The sequence below is a fragment of the Echiichthys vipera genome (assembly GCF_963691815.1).
Source record: "Echiichthys vipera genome assembly, chromosome: 7".
Lineage (NCBI taxonomy): Eukaryota > Metazoa > Chordata > Actinopteri > Perciformes > Trachinidae > Echiichthys > Echiichthys vipera.
In genome coordinates, this window is record NC_139832.1 from 14,580,852 (window position 1) to 14,598,958 (window position 18,107).

The window sequence follows — 18,107 nt, forward strand, 5'->3', positions numbered from 1 at the left end:
TGGTTAGGATTATTTGTATTACAAAGATATAAAAATTGATTATGTTGCTCTTCACACATAGGGTTTCCATTTTGATAGTCAGAATCCTTCAATGTCACACCTGGACAAATGCTATATTATGGAGAATGACAGAGAATTCTTCCCCATACAGCAATATATTGGGTAAGGGTAACAGATGATTCTCTTAACCAAGAATATATGTCATCATCTATCACTGGCAGGACAGACTGGATCTTTGGTCTTGTGTCAAATATTTCCACCTCATAGAACCAAGGACCGACTGAATGAAAAGCCATACCCATCTGAGGAAGGAGACAACTCTTTGGATAATAGCATCGGCATCATCGCCGCGTTTAGCAATGGTCTAGAAGGCAAATGGAACACAAGCCGGGGAGACTTGTGCTAAAGCTTTCACCAGAATAAAGCATCAAGAAAATTTACACTGAGAAAAGCATTCAAACCACCATTCTAAGAGAAATTTACATCATTGGCAATAACAATATTTTGGCAAACGCTCCCTTAATGTATATTCTCTATATTTTTGGTTGCCTTAGAATATCTATTGTATTATCAAAAACTCTTTGGGTACAATGTCTCCCGTCTTTGAATCTCATATTCTATAGTATGCAAAGCCCTTTCGGTATTAAGGCCATGTTAAAGCTTTGAGTTCAGTGCACTGGAAATACCAAACGACATGGTACGATAAAGCTCAAATAGTCCGACCATATCTAATGCACTTGTTTTTCACACAACATACATCATTCAAAGACAAACAATGTGAAACAAAAGCTCTTTCAACCGTGAAAATGAAAGTTTAGAGAATTTAAAAAATAAGGGACCTCTTGCCCCAAGACATGGCAATGAAATGTTTTCACCTTGTCTCCTGAGTCTGAGAGAATACTGCACAATATGTGATGAAAAGGAGGTAGTAATGTATACATAATAACAGAACATAGAGGTAGATAATCAGTCAAAAGGGCCCAACTACACCTTCTGCTCCAGTGGAAAGTAATTAAATATAATGTATATAATAATGTATCACAGTACATTTTGACATTCTTTTTAACATTCATCATGGGTGAGCTTTGGTTTAGGACAGACAACACCAAACAGACAAACATGTAGAAAGTAAAAAAAAAAAGAAATGTTATAACAAACATTCATACAAAATCCTGAGGTAGATCCGAAGCAAAAACACATTTCGTCCATCGCAGCAGCTGGCTTCCTGATCCCTCTGTGCCTCAGGAAATAAGCTAAGGGGCAAACTCAGGTAGCAAAACGAGGTAGACGTGGAGTAGCTTCAGCTGCTGGTGAGCAGATCTAGGCCGGGTGGTGTCAGGAGCCGACTGCTTGGGACGTGTGCGGGGCAGGATGAGAGCCCTCTGAGGTGCAGCAGAACCGGGCAGCGTCAGAGGCAGAGTAATGTAGGGGATGGCTCAGCATCTCCTCGTTTTCCACTACAAAAGACTGCTTCAGGTCAGCGTCAGTGGTACCATCGTCCGGCCCAAAAGATTCAGGTCTGGAGCTTTGGCTGGTCGAAGGATTGCTCATCTCCTCGTTGCTTTCTTCGTTGGAGTAGTGTCCAGAGTCTCCCGTCTCTTGGCTGCCCTCACTGGTGTGAGAGCTCTCCGAGTGATAAGGTCCGTAGATGATCTCCCGCGACGAAGGTGGCAGGGGCGCTGAACCTAAATGCTCCTCATACCTCAAAACCGTTTTCCCAGGCTCATACAAGCTGGCTCTCCTCTCAGCCTAATGAGATAGACAAGGCAACATTGAAATTAAGATAAAAAATAAATCTGACTGAAAGAGAAGGCTGATCGACCAGAATAAAGTTGCATCTCTTACATCACTTTCAGTTGGATTCCTGATGTCCCTCTTGAAGAGCAGCCACCTCTTGCTTTGACTGTTGCTGCTGACTGGACCGGCCTTATTTATGACCATATTGGATTCACCCTGGACCAAATGAGAAAATATATGAGAAATACAAAACATTTTTTTTATGGCCCTGTGCTATTTTGAACATCGGACACGCAACTGTGAATCCAAAAATTCTATTTACGAAACTAGAAGAATCATCATCAGAAGACCATTCCCACTGTTTTGTTTGTCTCACCTTGGTATCTAGGAAGGGGTGACTTATCATGGGGATAAGGGCCTCAACATTCTCTGTATGATGTTCACTGGGCAGAGACAAACCATGTGGACCTTCAGCAGCTCCAACAGCAATGACTTTCTGACTGGAGGATTTACTATTAGTCATACAAAGAGAATAACAAGAAATAACACGTCAGAAAAAAACAAATTGTTTATGTTTTATAATATAATTGTTAACAGTTTATTTCTGATGCAAATAAATATAATTGATACCTTGGTCTGCCCTTACTGATGAGGATCACAGCACACATAACAATACAGGCCAAGGCGATGCACACACCAACAATGATCCCTGTCATAGACCTCTGGTCTATGTGGTAGAGGCCATCAGAGAACACTGGAAAATAAACAACAGTGTTTCAGATGGGAAATTATTACACAAACTAGGTACAATTGTTTAGAGAAAATGTATTTACAGAGGAGGGATAACGCTGATGGAAAACTGAAGTTAATACTCTCAGCCTAGAAACTGCTGTTTAACAAACCTTCACATTCATCTATTGTTGTTTGCAATTCAACATTAAAAAGTACACTATGTGTTCATCAGCAAAAAAATGAACTTCTCCATATTCCTACCTTAAATATGAATAAATAAGTAATTAAAGAAAAAAATGTATTAATCCAAAACTCTATGCTTTATTATTTCTACACATACCAACCTTTAGGTTTATTTATTAATATGGCTTTGAAGTGTTGCTGACCTACGCCTCCTAGTGGTTTGTTTCCTACCAGAGAGGAAATTTCATTCCCTCTCTATAGAACATTTTCACTAATGATTATGAATCCATATGGTGTAAAAATGTATGACCTTACAGAAAAAATGCACTTTAGTAAACAAAAGATACACAGATCAGGACCCTAACATTACATTACGGCCTGAGAGAAACCCAACCCATCATTTCATTTAGAGCTAAGAACACTAACTCAAAAGTATAGCTTTACTGTAATACAATTATAAACTTATAAACTTATAAACTATAAACTTGTTTGATGATGCTTACCTGTTGTATCTGGGAAGTTGTCAGAGTGCCTGGGATTCTTGCTGCGGTGGGTGTTCCCGTGCTTCAGTGCCAGCTCCACGATGTCAGAGAAAGGCCCGTCACCGACCTGGTTTGAGGCCGAGATTTTCACCAGGTAGACATTTCCTGCCTCCAACTTCTCCAGCAGGGCCATTGTGTGACTTCCTGTAAACAATAGCAGAAACACACATGAAGGATTAGAAATGCAGAATACTGAGACTGGTGCACTAAATGCTGTTGAATAACTGTTTACAGCATTTATCTTCTTTAAAGCTCCCTGCACACTGGCAGGTACATCTCAGAATCAGAATCCGCTTTAATGGTCAATTAAGTTTGAACAAGTTAAAGGAATTTGACCCCAGCTTAGACATAGACATAAAGCTAAAAACAAGGGAAAAAAAGATGAACAAAGGTGAACATAAACATTTGACTATGTACAGATATATAAATATAAGTAGATATAAAAGTATATACAGTATATACACAACTCACTTTAACACATTAAACAGGGTATTTATATATATTGAAATGTTTTCTGGAAACAATTTTTCTCTATGTTTAAAAATTGCCCTACAGCACTCACTTACTGTGCTTCATGGTTTTAACTATCTCTCTGATATTCTGATATTTTATATCTTTCTGAAACTGCAATGTGATCGCCATAGGTGACACATTTCCTCAAACAATACTTTCTGCATCACCGACACAGATAATGTCATCTAGTCTACTACTCACCCTCCCTCTGCAATATTTGCCAGCGTCCAGCCATCCAGGCTTTCTGGGAAGCGTACAGGATGGTATAGTGTGTAACCACAACATTTGGCTCTGTGGGCTCCCGCCAGGACACAAGAGCAGTGTCATCCTCGATCAGAGTTACTCGCACTCCTGCAGGTGGTTGGCTAGGTGCTGCACACAGAGAGAAATCACATTCACTATAAACAACACTTGCTGAGAAATTTACTGAGAGGTATGGAATTATCTGATATGAGTCCAGACAGTAGAGAAAATAGATACAGCAACATAGTCATGAAAAAAAGACTGATGTATTACCTGCTGGCAGAGTCTGATGGTAAACAACAGAACTCCAGGGACTCGACATCTGGTCCATGTGGAGACGCACAACAAACTCATAGCGAGTGTTTGAATGCAGATTCCGAACCATCACACTCTGTCTGGTACTGTGGACAGACAACATTCATACATTATGGGCATTTGGCAGACAATAATCCAGAGCTACTGACTGTATAACATGTTAAACTGTAGGGTAAGCCAATCATAAAAAGCGCAAGGGCCATATCTGCACACACAAAGATGCAGTGAAATATAATGTTTACACTCAAACAATCAAACCAATAGACTTTTTGGAGGCTGTATTCATCAGGCCAGAGGTAAAATACTGAAGTTTTGGGGGTTCTCGGCTTACGTTTGTAGGTAGCGTATAGAAGAGGCATTGTGGGTGCCCACAGGTGTACAACGGACTGTATAGCTAACAGTTTTTCCAGAGGGGAAAGCAGGACGGCCCCAGCGCAGAGACACTGCAGATGAGTTGTTGGCCAAGACAGTCACATGGTCTGGAGGCGGAGGGGCGGCTGCCAGTTGGTCTCGAGCCGCTGAATAATGCAAACAAAATTCATATTTTTGTCACATTACGTATTTTGTGAAAAGGATGTTATTCCATTTTAAAGTGTAAATGTCTAATAAAAACAATGTACTTACACACACATCCCGGAGTACTAACTGTTTGGTCTGTCTGATAGCCCTCTCCAGCTTGACTGACAGCCAGAATCTTGACATGATACTTTCTCCTTGGATCTGGAATATAATAAATTACACATTTTAGTCATTGATATCCATTGTTTCTAAAACTGAAGACTGGTCAACGTGAAATTACAATAATTTTTACAGCGCAGCCTTTTTTTTCAAATGAATAGTCCAATAGGGCCTAAACACAGGTTAATGCCAGACCTAAAATATCACCATTAAAATACCAAAAGTGATGGTTGACAAATAAAGCCACATTCATTTTTTTTAAAACGGCAGGCACATTGAAAGTAGCTGCAGGAGGGGACGTTTGTAGGTCATTCCCCATGCACGGACAATGCATGGTCACCTGAGTCACCCCAACATCTCATTTATCATGTGTTGTCACGTGTAAGGAGCATGAGAAAGATCAACCAGCCCCCAGGCCCAGTAAATAGGGTGACATGATCAATAAGCTCTATGAAAATGATCCCATGTCACTGTCTTTCCCTTTTGGAAGCCTATAAAGATTTAATAACTAAAATCGGCAGCGCTAGATTTTATAACACAATACAACAAACACATCACAAAATTTGAGGGGAACAATGAAGGTGAGATGAGATAAAACTCAATAAGTAAGTAATTATGGGACATAAAAGCTGTATCAAGTATCAGAAAGATCACTGAGGTCTGGGAAAGAGTTTGTTTTTCTGTTTTCTGTTATTCAACCTAAGTTAAAATATTTAACTTAAAACACTACCATTGCATTAGCTCCTAGGGAGTGTTAACATTTGTTTTATGCCTCCAGTGTGAAAGGTCAGCTTATGGGTATTGACCAGTGAAGGCGGTGTGTCCAGGCCTGCTGTGGGGGCTGGGCCAGGGGCAGTGTTCAGCTGCTGGGATCCTAGGCCCATGGGACTGGGGGGTGGGTTGCCTGGGGTCACCAGGTCAGGCCAAGATAGAACAGAAGGAATCTGGGCGCAGGACTGTGGGAGAGGAGCTGGGCCCCTTTTGTTCCCCCTTTCTCATTTTTCCTACTGGCCTTGTGCTTTAGCCTTAAACTTGGAGCAATGGACAGAAAAAAACACGGCTCCAAAACAGGACATATACTGAGATCAGATACATTATGGATTATGAAACCAATAACAGCAGCTTGTGTGATTATTAATATAGAATCATACTGAAGGGTTTTTATATATCCAGAGAGTTATTATTACAAAAACATTTAATTAAAACCAGTTAACAAACAACCCATTGATATATAACATTTTTGGGTAGGAACTGCATCGGAAGCGCACTGCGCTTGTAGACTTACATCAGACAAGATGAGGTCGTCAAGAGTTTTGATCACTTTAGCCCTGGTTCATACTGCATATAGATTGCTGTGGGCTATTTACATGGACAGCACAGATGACCATTGGGGGCAGGGTCCTAGTCCAGGACTGCTGTCTCACGGCTAGAGGTCAGTGGCTCGGTCCAGCTTTGACCAATCCCAGGGGTCTTTGTTTGTCTGTTTCAGTGTCCAGCTAAAGGGGGTAGTGGCCAGGGTCTTACAGGGCAGGTCTGGCCCTCGATAGAACACAATGGCCAGGGGTAATTATGCAAGCCGCGGGATGGGAAACGGTGGTGGGAGGGACATCTGGATACTGACCTCTAACCCTGGGAGCCTGCTCTCACACAATACTGCAGCCAGACTGGAGGGGGCTACTGGTTAGGCAAGAGGGGTCAGCCCATATTGATCAGGACGTGGGGTGAAAATGCAAATGTAGCTTCTAACTGCCCACTGAATTAAATTGGGACCCTTTTGAGTGAGAACCCATCGGTCACTCTCTGTTGTCTCTACACCGATTTCACAGGCTAGATGTTAGAAATGCACTAACAAAGTAAAATATACATGCTATATGTTTTCCATCCACTCCACTCTCCGCATCACTCACCAAGGCCACTGATGGTGTAGGTATAGGCTTGAGGCTGCAGCTGGATGATGGGCTGCCCTGGTTGGCCTTCCTCGTGGTAACACAGCTGGTAACCCTGGACAGCCACAGATTGTGGGGAGTTTTGCCAGCGTGCCACAATGGAGGTGCAGTTAATCGGCTCAAGTTGAAGAACAGGGGCTGAAGGCACTATGAGGCAGAGACGGCAGACATGAAATCAATACACGCTCATATTGAAAATATTGCTGAGCACAAAGGAAGACTTAACAAAAAAACAACAGGACACCGGGTGTAGAAAAGAGGTTGGATGGAAGATCTCATCTCATCGACACAATGGTATGGGTGTGGCAGAGTTATAAATTAAGCTGCATGTTGGAAGAAGATGCACCAATACACATACCATTTTTGGAAGACTGTTCATTCACTAGCATTCATCTTTTAACTTTCCTCGCAAACAAAACAGAGGTACAATTCTGCTGGCTGTGCTGCTCTACATCATTTAAATATAGTATAACCAAACTTTGAAAACAAAGTCCAGCTTTGGTGGACAAACAGCCTCCCCCAACACATCAGGCCATGAAAAGAAGGCTATTCTTTTCCCCACATAGATGCCTGAGGCCCTCTCTTTATGACCCGTGACTGAGGCCACTCTAACATCACTGACAGCGAAGGGCAAAGGTGCCTGGGTAACCAACACAAAGACTGTGGGACAATGCTACAAGAGCAAACTCTAGTCATAAGCCAGCCACTCTGCATGAGCTCTAGTGATCCCCCTGGTATTCTAAGAGCAGCAAAACAGCGATGTAACAAAAGCTAAAGTATAGGCAGTAACAAGTTTGGCACCACATGATTCTCTCTATAGCATGAACTTGTTTGCTTCTTACTCGGCTGAAGACGCCTGATTTTATATTTTAGAATAAATCCAAACATGCATGTTTTAGTCACACATGCAAAAATTAAGCAAACAAAATTGCTACTGTATATATATACACATATGTATGTGATGAGATTGCATAGTGAGGTACAGCTTTACATCATTTTCTTTTCAGCCTTTTGCAGGTTTACCTTTGCCGCTGGAGGTCTTGGGTGTACGGTGCGAGGTCCACGCAGAAGGCTCGCACCAGCCCACACGGGTGGCTGCAGCCATGCGGAGCAGGTAGATGGTATCAGGCTGCAGACCCTCCAGCACATATTCAGTACTGTTCTGAGGTATCTCCACAGAGGAGACAGTGCTGTCCGCAGCTGTACGATAGGAAAGTCTCAACGCAGACAACCGACCACGGCTCAACTTGGCCGGCAGCGGCTGCCAGCTCACCTGAATATCTGTGGGGCTCTGGCTGGTGAGACTTAGCTCTGGGGTACGCAAAGGCACTGCGGAAAGACATAGATATAAGTATATACTTGGCTCTGATGTGGTGATGGGGTTCTTCAGAACACAAACACGATGGCAGTAGAAAATTGTGCTCACAAAAGAATGCCCATCCCCCTTATTTTCCACTCAAAATGTGCTCTGTACACACATCACTTGCATGCATGTTAGCTTAACCACCAGAGTGATTTATTGCAAGGAATGTTGGGAGTCTCAATGCTCTATGCTTACCATCCTCCAGGGTATGTTGACTGACTTGGTCGGACATACGACTGGCTCCCATTGGCATATAAGCCACGACGTAAAAGCTGTAATTTCGAGCCGGCTCAAGGTCATCTAAGATATAACTGGTTGTGTCGTTGCCAATAACAACTTGGTATTCTTCGTTGTTTAGACCTGACATGGAACAGATGGTAAAGTAGGTTAGGAAATAGGTTAAAATCATCCAAAGAAGAAGAGACTTGAAGGTTGTGAGACAGGAACCATATAAACAGTCAGTGTTTTGAGAGGCTCGATGCTGGTAGTTTCAGAATGTCACTCATCTTTTCTGTAAACATGTGTAACGCAAGGCACAGCCACATAACTGCCTCCAGGCCTCTTAAAGCAAACCTAATTAGACATCGAAAAATCTGTTTACTACATAGGCAGGTTTGACTTAATGGAGTTACCTAACTGTCAATTCAATGATTAAAGTGAAATATCTCCTGTTACTGGTTTGCAAGGCTGTGAGGCTTTTAAAAAGATATCCTGTCCCTTTAACTGCAAGCAGAATGACCCGGGCAGCAGACAATGGACTGGCTAAGCCTGTTGTTATTTCAGTGAAGTTGCCATTCGGAGTCCTCCTTGACCTCTGCTCCGAGCAGCAACAACAGATGGCCTTCACCAAAGAAAGTTGATCACATGTGAAAGAGTGTGATAGCATATTGTGGTTGGACTGCCATCTTGTATCTTTTCACACCTTCATCCCTCCCACACACACTACTGTTTGTAAGCGCAAATGAAAAACCTTAAACAGAATTAACTGGTTCATCTACTTGGGCTCACCTTCTGCCTTCATATAATGGATGGAGTAGGCAATGACTTTGTCTGCATTGTAGAGAGGTCTCTCCCAGGCCAGTAAGATAGCAGAGCTTGAGATGGTCTCAGCATGGATATTTCTTGGTGCACTGGGCCGGTCCTCAGACATGACTACAATAAGGCGAGCCAAGGACAGCTAAGAACCCTGTTCACTCTCTGCCATGCACTGATAGATGGCATCATCCTCAGGGATGATCTGGGTAATCACCAATTTACTGTGAAAAATGGAACAAAATATTAACAACCAGTACTAACATAAAATAAATACAATTGTATTCAATCAAGGCAGGTTTCTTACACAGTACTTAGTAGAGTATGGTTACAATACCTGTTGTACATCTTAATCCTTCCATTTAAGTGAACCTCTTCTCCATTCTTTAACCAGCTGATGCGTGGCAGGGGCACTCCTTCTGCTTGGCACATAAACCGGGCAGTGCCTGCTCTTGGACGGGTCTGGCTTTCAGGCCTCTCGACAATGGATGGTGGCACTGAAACAGAGGTGTAAGAGAAAACTGATGAAAACACAGTCTATTGTTTATACGTATGTGGAGCATCATGCAACTAACACATTATTTATAAGCAGGCATGGATTATTATCTGAATATACTAGTCTGCAAAAGCTTTTCCTGTGTTAAGGCATATGGAATATAAGAAGAGGGAAGGAGATGTGGTCTGAGAACCATGAATAGTTATACTGTACCTAGAACTGTGATGTTGGCTGCAGCAATAGTGTAGTTGCGGGTTCCAGGGGTGGTGGCCCTGCAGAGGTAGACTCCACTGTGCTTGGAATTGACATCAGTAATAACCAGGTTCCCATTTCCCAGCACTTTGGCATTGTACACATCAATGGGTTTACTGTCAGCACGGCTCCAGGAGATGATGGGCCAGGGATTGCCTGTGGCAACACACTCCAGCACCACAGTTTGGTGAAGAGAAACCGTGACATTCTGAGGTCCAGCAATGATTCTGGGCCTCTGACGTGGTTTAGAGCGTGCACCTTCACAAGAAAAGGAAAATATTAAAAAATACATTCCCTATATGAACTTTAATGCTCATTCCTAAAATCCAGTTAATGCAGTCCATGTACCTTGGTTGACCGTCAGCATGGCCTCTTTACTCTTGAAACGGCTACCGATGTTAGTTGCCACACATCGATACTGTCCCGCATCTTCCAGTTGAACATTGTGGATCTGAAGGACTCCGTTTGGCAAAACCGTTATTCTGGAAACACACAACAATAACATTAGTGTCAATCTAGAGGGTAAATGTGGACTGCAACATAATTTGGGAGCTGCCAAATACATGTTGTCAACAAAGCAATTGGACTATATGGATAGTGTATAATGGTGTCTATGACCCAAGGCATGTCTGCAGGCACCTGTCTGTTCGTAGCGGTAATGTGCTTTGGTTGTGCTCCCAGGTGATGGTGGCAGGAGGGCTGGAGGTAACAGCACAGGAGAATCGTGCCACTGAGGCCTCAGTCACCACCATAGGCACAGGATGAAACACAAATTCTGAGATACCTGTGGAAAAAAAATAATTATCACTCAAGGCCGGAAGAATCAGCAGCAGAATATTTCAAGTTAAACCTAATTTATTAGCTTTATTCTCTCTCAGTGTTTTTTAATTGTGTTTGTCACTTGCAAAAGCCCTGTCTTTAATGGATGTTGACTGATTGTATGAAAGGATCTTTGTAAAACACCATGATTTGGCTCGTGTGCAGATGAGCCATCAGGTCCCATACTGACCAGCTGGGCCAATCAATGGATCAATTGAAGAATGACAGTGAATGATGCACTGGTATAGATAAAAAACAACTAATCAATTCACTTTGCATAAGAAAGGATTACCAGCAACCATTATGACTATACAAATATGATATTATGTTGAAATATAGAAGAAAAACTAATTCTTCCAGAAGTCAGGGATGTCCCACTACATTAAGGCAAAAAATGCTATTTAGTCAGACTCTAGTTGCACATATTTTACAGCTTTATAAATGTTCTGCTTAGACCTTGCTATGTAGACACTGATTAAGTATAAATATTCTTGCTTTAAAAATGATCAATGACTGTGATCAGGTTGCTGAGTCACATTCTGTTTATGTGTATTTAAAAGACCTTTAAATAATCGCCATATATAAACAAGCCCCAATCTGTATGTGTCTCCAGAATAGTCTGTAAGATATGACCAATGACCTTCACTCATTAAGGCGAAAACTCTCTCCCTCCCCCCTCACTCATAGGAAGGAAGTCAATATCATGTTAAAGCAAATCAATACCCTCTTCTCCCACTGAAGCTCCACATTTTAATCCAGAGCTTTGGTGAAATCCAAATGAAAGAGCAATCCTTTAATTTGAAACCTAATCTCATCAATATTACACAAATAAACTGACAACCCTGTTTAAGTGAAGTACATTACAGGGTTAGCCTAAACCAGGGTCAGTAAGAATGATCCTTTAGGGTTTGTTGGTGGATTATTCTTCTGAAATTGCAGTAGGTTTAGCCAAAATACATCTAATTATCTTCCAATGGTCAATATTACCACAAAGTCTGGAATGATCCACCTATTCTGTATCCAGACAACATGGCTGACTGGTGAGCATCATGAAAAGCCCTTAGCATCTGATAGGAAGTTAGAAACAATATGTTGTTTCTCTCCACTGGGAGATAACGGTGGACCGTCTTCACCCATGCTGGGATTAGTAATGTAGATGGTGGGTGTGGCCTGCACAGACTGATCCGCTAATATGGTCACCTCTGTTGTAAAGCACAAATCAATGTCTAGGTCAAACAGCACAAAGGTTTCTCAAAAGAGGTCAAAGTTCACTTCAACCCCCTGTCCATTCAATTTTTGCCGTAACTGGGAGCCATATCGAAGTCAGTTCACCATTAGTCTACAAAAGAGAACCTTATGATTAGTATATTGTTTATATCTTATATTAAATGCTACAGTAGTAGTATTACATTATAACAGCAAAGCAAATAAGTACCTATAATGCAAATGTTTTAAGAAATATATGGTAGATATGTGACATACTCTGTAAATCCAAGAGGTGCTGAGACTAGTGATGTAGTCATGTTATCACTTGGAAAATACTTCCTGAATGTAAACATGTTTTGAACGGATCATCACTATTCACAAATATATGTGTCCCGTTCAATCACATGCCAAACTGGCCTTTCTTTTACAAAAGGGCTCTGCTTGACAGGGCAACAGAGGGACAGACCCAGTGAAAGGAATTGTGGGCTGAGAGAAAGAACAGCAGGGCAGCCCAGGCAGAGCAGGCCTGTGACATCACAAAGCCTTTCCCTGCTGACCCCTGACCCTCAGGACCTCTGGGCAGAAGGGGAGCACAGAGGAGGCCCATCCTCCACTCCCCGCCTACAGCTGACCGAAAACCTTAACCCTTTCACTGACAAAGGCTGGACACCAGGCCAAACTTGACATTTAAGGGTTTTTAAGGGTAAACAGTGTTTTGTTTTGTTGTCCTTTAACAGATATACAACAATAACAATAAAATTGTCAGAGTAGAGTTGGTGTTTCCAAAAGACTATGGGATTTGATTTCCAATTTGCAATTCTATATTAATAAATTCTTCCTGTGTGATAAGTGTATCTAGATCCTCAGTGTTTTGTACCGTTGAGTACTGGGACATATTGCTCAAAACTGTCCATCCTCAGTGTCAATGTCAAAATCAGTATATTTCAGAAGGCCATGCTAGTTTCCATGACACCAGTCATGGGATATCCTTTCTAATACCTGTGAAAAGTGTCCATGGTAGACCAGGCCTATTGAATAGCCACAGCTGCCATGTCCACTGATATGTGGACAAACAAATGCCCTGAAAACCTAGCCTTTTCTTCTGGGGCGGTCCGGGTTACTCCACACAAAGGCTAAAAGGCAAATAGCCTTTCAGAGATTCCTCTGTGTAGCAGACCATTCAGCAATTACACAGGGTCACAGGCTGCAGTGACAATACCATCCTACTAACATAAGATAGAAAAGGCTAATTTTTCATTATTTGTCAAAGTTTTCTGGGTACTTTCTTAAGTGTTAACGTTTCCTCAAAACAGGGAAAAGATAGTGTACTCAGACTCAGAGCTGCCTGTTTATTGAGTTTTTATGAGCTTTTAGATTGACTCTCCATCTAACTTTAACTGCCTCTTAAAATGATCCCATAACTGGACAGACAGCTTTAAACTTGAGCATGACCAAGTCTGAACAACTTCCAATAACATAAAAACTCAGACTTTAAAGGTTTTTCCTCAGAAAAGAAAAAAAGGAGCGGGTGGGGTACATCTGCTTCCCATCTCCAGGTTAATACCCCATGAACTTGCCATTCTGTTGCCTGGATGTTGACACTACAAAGTGGATATCACTGACAAGTTTAACCCATCCTAATCTTGGTCACAGCAGTGGAAAACAGGAAAAAAGTCCCTGTTAGCTCCAGAGAATCCCATCCACTCTGAGCTCCATACTTACTTGCGATAGTCAGGCGTGATCTTTGGCTTAGGATAGCTCCATATTTGTTCTGGGAGAGGCACTGGTAGAATCCTTCATCTGAATCCTCCTTGGTATGCTTTATTTTTGGTATGTACAAGGAGCCGTTGGGCAGAAAGTGTATGTGCTCACTTTCTGCCAACCGAACTCCATTCTTCAGCCACTTGATGGTGACCGGAGGTAGCCCGTGAGCCTGACAGTCCAAGACGGCAGGGTCCTTTGGTAGTAATGTAACATCACTGGGCTCTGTGATGAAGGACAACTCACTGAAACATATAACACCTAAAAGGAAAAGAAGGGGAACATTAGCAAAAAGGTGGTTCTGTTTCTATGCAATGGAAGACTACAGCTGTGCAATAATAATGTATATTATGTAATATCACAAGAAACTATTGATACTAGAGAAAACAATAAAGGGAGCAAACAGAAAGGTGAAAAATAATAAAACAAGCTGTATTAGACTGGTTACCCATGCAACATACACTGATGTAGCCTATGATGCTTTAACATCTGCTTCCATAATATAATGGACCCTGTGCAACAATAAACTATAACAAGTGTCATATTTCATTGCCATTTTCTCATGTATTACCTATATATTTAAAAGTTTTATTGGAATGAATGTGTAGCATGAGTATAGGTGAGATGTGCTTGGTCTTGTGTGTGCGTGTGTGCACTGGTCCATGTGTATAAATGTGATATCCTATTTACTTAATTGTTTTTAATGCTCTAAACTGGATTGCTCCAACAGAGTTTCGTTTAATAACATGCAATGACTATAAAGATCTATCTATTTATCAAAAGTATAAGACATGAAGTTCGTAGCATCCGAATAGAGTTAACTGGCATTAATGACAGAGAAACGACTAATAAAAAACGTAATAACGTTATTCAGGTAGAGTTTAACATGGTTATTTCCTCTTTGTCAACGTAGTTCACAAAACAACGTTGTCTTTTAATGAAATAGTTACATACATCTGTTTCAGGAAGAATAATTAGTCTATCTAATGTTATAAGCAGTTAACATGATGCCATCAAATGTGCGCACGGACCATATATCAGGTCAGCACACTAAAAACACAACAAAAACAACACACTTACTTGATAAAGGAAGAAACAAAACAAAAAGCAGACAGTGCTGGTAATCCTTCATCTTAAACTTCGCCATTTATCCGGATTTTTGAATCATTTTCCAACACCGCGAACCGCCGCTGTCCTGCGTGCTGCTGCCCGTCCGTCCCCAAAATCACTTCTGCCTGCAGCCCAGGACCGACGGCTCCACTCGGGTGTCGCACGCATGCGCAGACAGCACAGGCCAGAAGCAAGTGTGTCTCAAAGGTCTAGGGCCCCCAGGGGTTTAAATCCCGGGATGCAACTGTCACAAAAAAGGAAAAATGTAATTCATTGCATCTTCACAGGAGGATGTTATGATCAGAGGTGGTGATACCTTCTAGACCACTGGTTCTCAAACTGTGGTACTTGTACCAATGGTGGTACTCAAGCTCTCCCTGGTGGTACTTATGATCTCCTAAATAAAAAAAGGAAACATTAATTGAAATCTAAATCAAAATACTACAACTTTTCAAAAAGCCAATACTTCCATGATCCATGAAATGTTATTTAAAATAAGTCCAGCATTTGTTGTTATATTTTTGTTTCAACATCAGCCAGCAGAGGTAAAACGATTAGTTTAAAAACACTGCAATCATGGCTCCAAATGGGAACTATTAGGAAGAGAAGTGTGGAGCAGGAGGAGAATATTTAGAGCAGTCCATCTGAAACTGAAGTCATGGCTGAAGACAGTCAACACAGTCAACAGTAAATACTCTTTACTAATACTAATCTCTGATTAGGAATAAACCTGCTTGCAGCTGGACAGTGTCGGCCTACGCTGCTGTATTTTCTCTTTCATCTCAGTGGTGGTACATGAGAGAGCCTGATATTTTCTGAAGTGGTACGTCATGTACAAAGTTTGAGAACCACTAGATCATCACCTGGAGATGAAACTCCAAGAGGGTCATATGTTTAGACCTTTTCAAAGACGTAAACATAAACATTCTAAATGTGTCATTGTTTATTTCCTGTTGCAGTGCATGTGAATGACATCAGCTGAAGGAAGTTAACAAGGACCAAGGTTGTTGCCCAGCAATTGAATTTCATTAAAAATTTCTTTAACAGTATTCAAAAAGAGTCTGTGTTGGCTAATATGTGAATCTATGTTATATTTGGTTATTTGACAGTTCCTGTAGTCTCTCCCTTTGGTAGGCCTAATTCTTGAGGTTTGCCTCTTCCATTACAATTACAAAGTGCAATCTGGTGGTGGTGGAAGAAGTACTCAGAGCTTTTTTACTTAAGTAAAAGTAGTATATACCAAACTGTATAAATACTCAGTTACAAGTACAAGTCCTGCATTCAAAATGTTTGTAAGTACAAAAGTGTTGGCATCAAAATGTACTTAAAGTACAAAAGTAAAAGTATTCATTATGCAGAATGGCCCATTTCAGAATATTAGATTATCAGATTATAATTAGTTACAGATTAATGTAAATATCACTTTAATGTTGCAGCTGAGAAAGGTGTGGCTAATTGTATATACTTTATATACTGCTGTGCAGCTTAATCTTTTACAATATATGTTATTTTATTTGATGATAATATTTTTACAGTACATTATTACATTTAATTTAGTTGTCCAAAGCGACTTCCAATAAGTGCATTCAACAATTAGGGTACAAACCAGAAGAGCAAGTTATTAAGTAAGCGCGTTAGCTTCAAATAAGCCGATCTATAGAGTGCTACATAAGTGCTTTAAAAAAAAAAAATCATCTCCTTAGCCACTGTGCAGTCGAAAGAGATGCGTTTTTAGCATTTTGCATTGATAATCTTAATCTGTAAAGTAACTAAAGTTGCCAAATAAATGTAGTGGAGTAAAAAGTACAATATTTCCTCTGAAATGTAGTTGAGTATAAAAACAGTACTTGAGAAAATGTACTTTCCGCCACTGCTGTTTACCAGCTGTGACAGTGATGCTGGTATTTAGTGTGTGTGTGTGTGTGTGTGTGTGTGTGTGTGTGTGTGTGTGTGTGTGTGTGTGTGTGTGTGTGTGTGTGTGTGTGTGTGTGTGTGTGTGTGTGTGTGTGTGAAGAGTTTGAAGTTTGCGCAGCAGTTTGAAAATGGGCCAGGTCTTTGTGGCACAGGTTTTCTGCCCCAGCTTGAGTTGTTGTCAGGTTCAGTGATCAACTAGCGTTCACTTATTTCCCAAGAAGAAATTTAGCCTTGTGAGATTTTCTGTGTATCAGATTCTTTATGTGTATCAGATATTTAAGACAACAAAATAAAATGAATGAAGTGAATTATCAGTTACCAAAGACAGATGGTAATAAGGTCACCCTGAACAGCATCTGCTTCTACCACAAAACCTGGTAATTATGAGGAGATATTGATGGCTGCAAGTCAGCTGCCTAATTAATTCAGATATTGATCGGGCGACCGTGCCTTTTGACAATGACCCTCCCGTCTCCCAGCCCTCATTCAATAGTAATACAATGGGCTCCAGTTGTGAGACTGACCATGCTATATCAGCAAAACACCCATCTATTGGTGTAGGTAACTGCAGTCGTCACATTCAGAATGGTGACTGTGTTTTGCCTTCAAATAGATATTATATAACTTTGGTTTTTCAATGATATCCATGAGTCGTTGTGTAATGATTTTAAGGGATTACTGCCATAACATGCACCTCCTGCTTCAATATTCAATCAAACGAGGAGAGCAGAGTGTAATTATGTATTGATTAGAACTAACTATTGATTTAATCATCCAAAGCCTTATAGTTATAATTCAAGGCTCAAAACCATCGGTCAGGTCAACAGCATCCTTTAATGTGTTAACTCAATAGTTTAGATTTTCAAATTATTATATTAATGATTCTATATTGAGTAACAACACACAATGCATCTAATATTATGTATTTAAATGATATTATTTTTAGGAAACACACATATGTTGTAAGTTTATTTGTCATGGATGGTTATTAACTTCTTCATAGAGTTTAGTGACATGCATTAGTTGACATGTGAAAAAAAATGTTTTTCTGGATACAAAAAAAAAAAGCATTTTCTCCCTGACAAAACCTCCAGTGATGATTTTAGTTGCAAATAAACAAGACATGTAATCTTTATTGCTGCCTGGCTTTACATTATTGGTTATTGATATGCTGTTTACAAACAGGAAACATGATCCCGTGTTGCTTGTGAAATCTGTCGACTCAAGTTGCCAAATGTTGTGGTGTGGAGGTTACCGCTGGGCTC

At 40.8% G+C, this 18,107-nt stretch overlaps 1 protein-coding gene across 1 annotated transcript; it reads right to left on the reverse strand.

The window, feature by feature from the left end:
• Positions 1-1,335: 1,335 nt before the first annotated feature.
• On the reverse strand, positions 1,336-14,965 carry prtgb (protogenin homolog b (Gallus gallus); the record flags this gene model as incomplete). The annotated part of the gene is given in 20 exon segments (XM_083917300.1): positions 1,336-1,749; positions 1,846-1,953; positions 2,114-2,249; positions 2,368-2,491; positions 3,156-3,338; positions 3,909-4,079; positions 4,224-4,351; positions 4,597-4,783; positions 4,890-4,985; positions 6,851-7,036; positions 7,913-8,218; positions 8,448-8,612; positions 9,261-9,429; positions 9,433-9,508; positions 9,622-9,781; positions 9,994-10,290; positions 10,381-10,514; positions 10,672-10,816; positions 13,780-14,079; positions 14,899-14,965. Coding segments are annotated over 20 exon segments (3,552 nt in total).
• Positions 14,966-18,107: the final 3,142 nt, after the last annotated feature.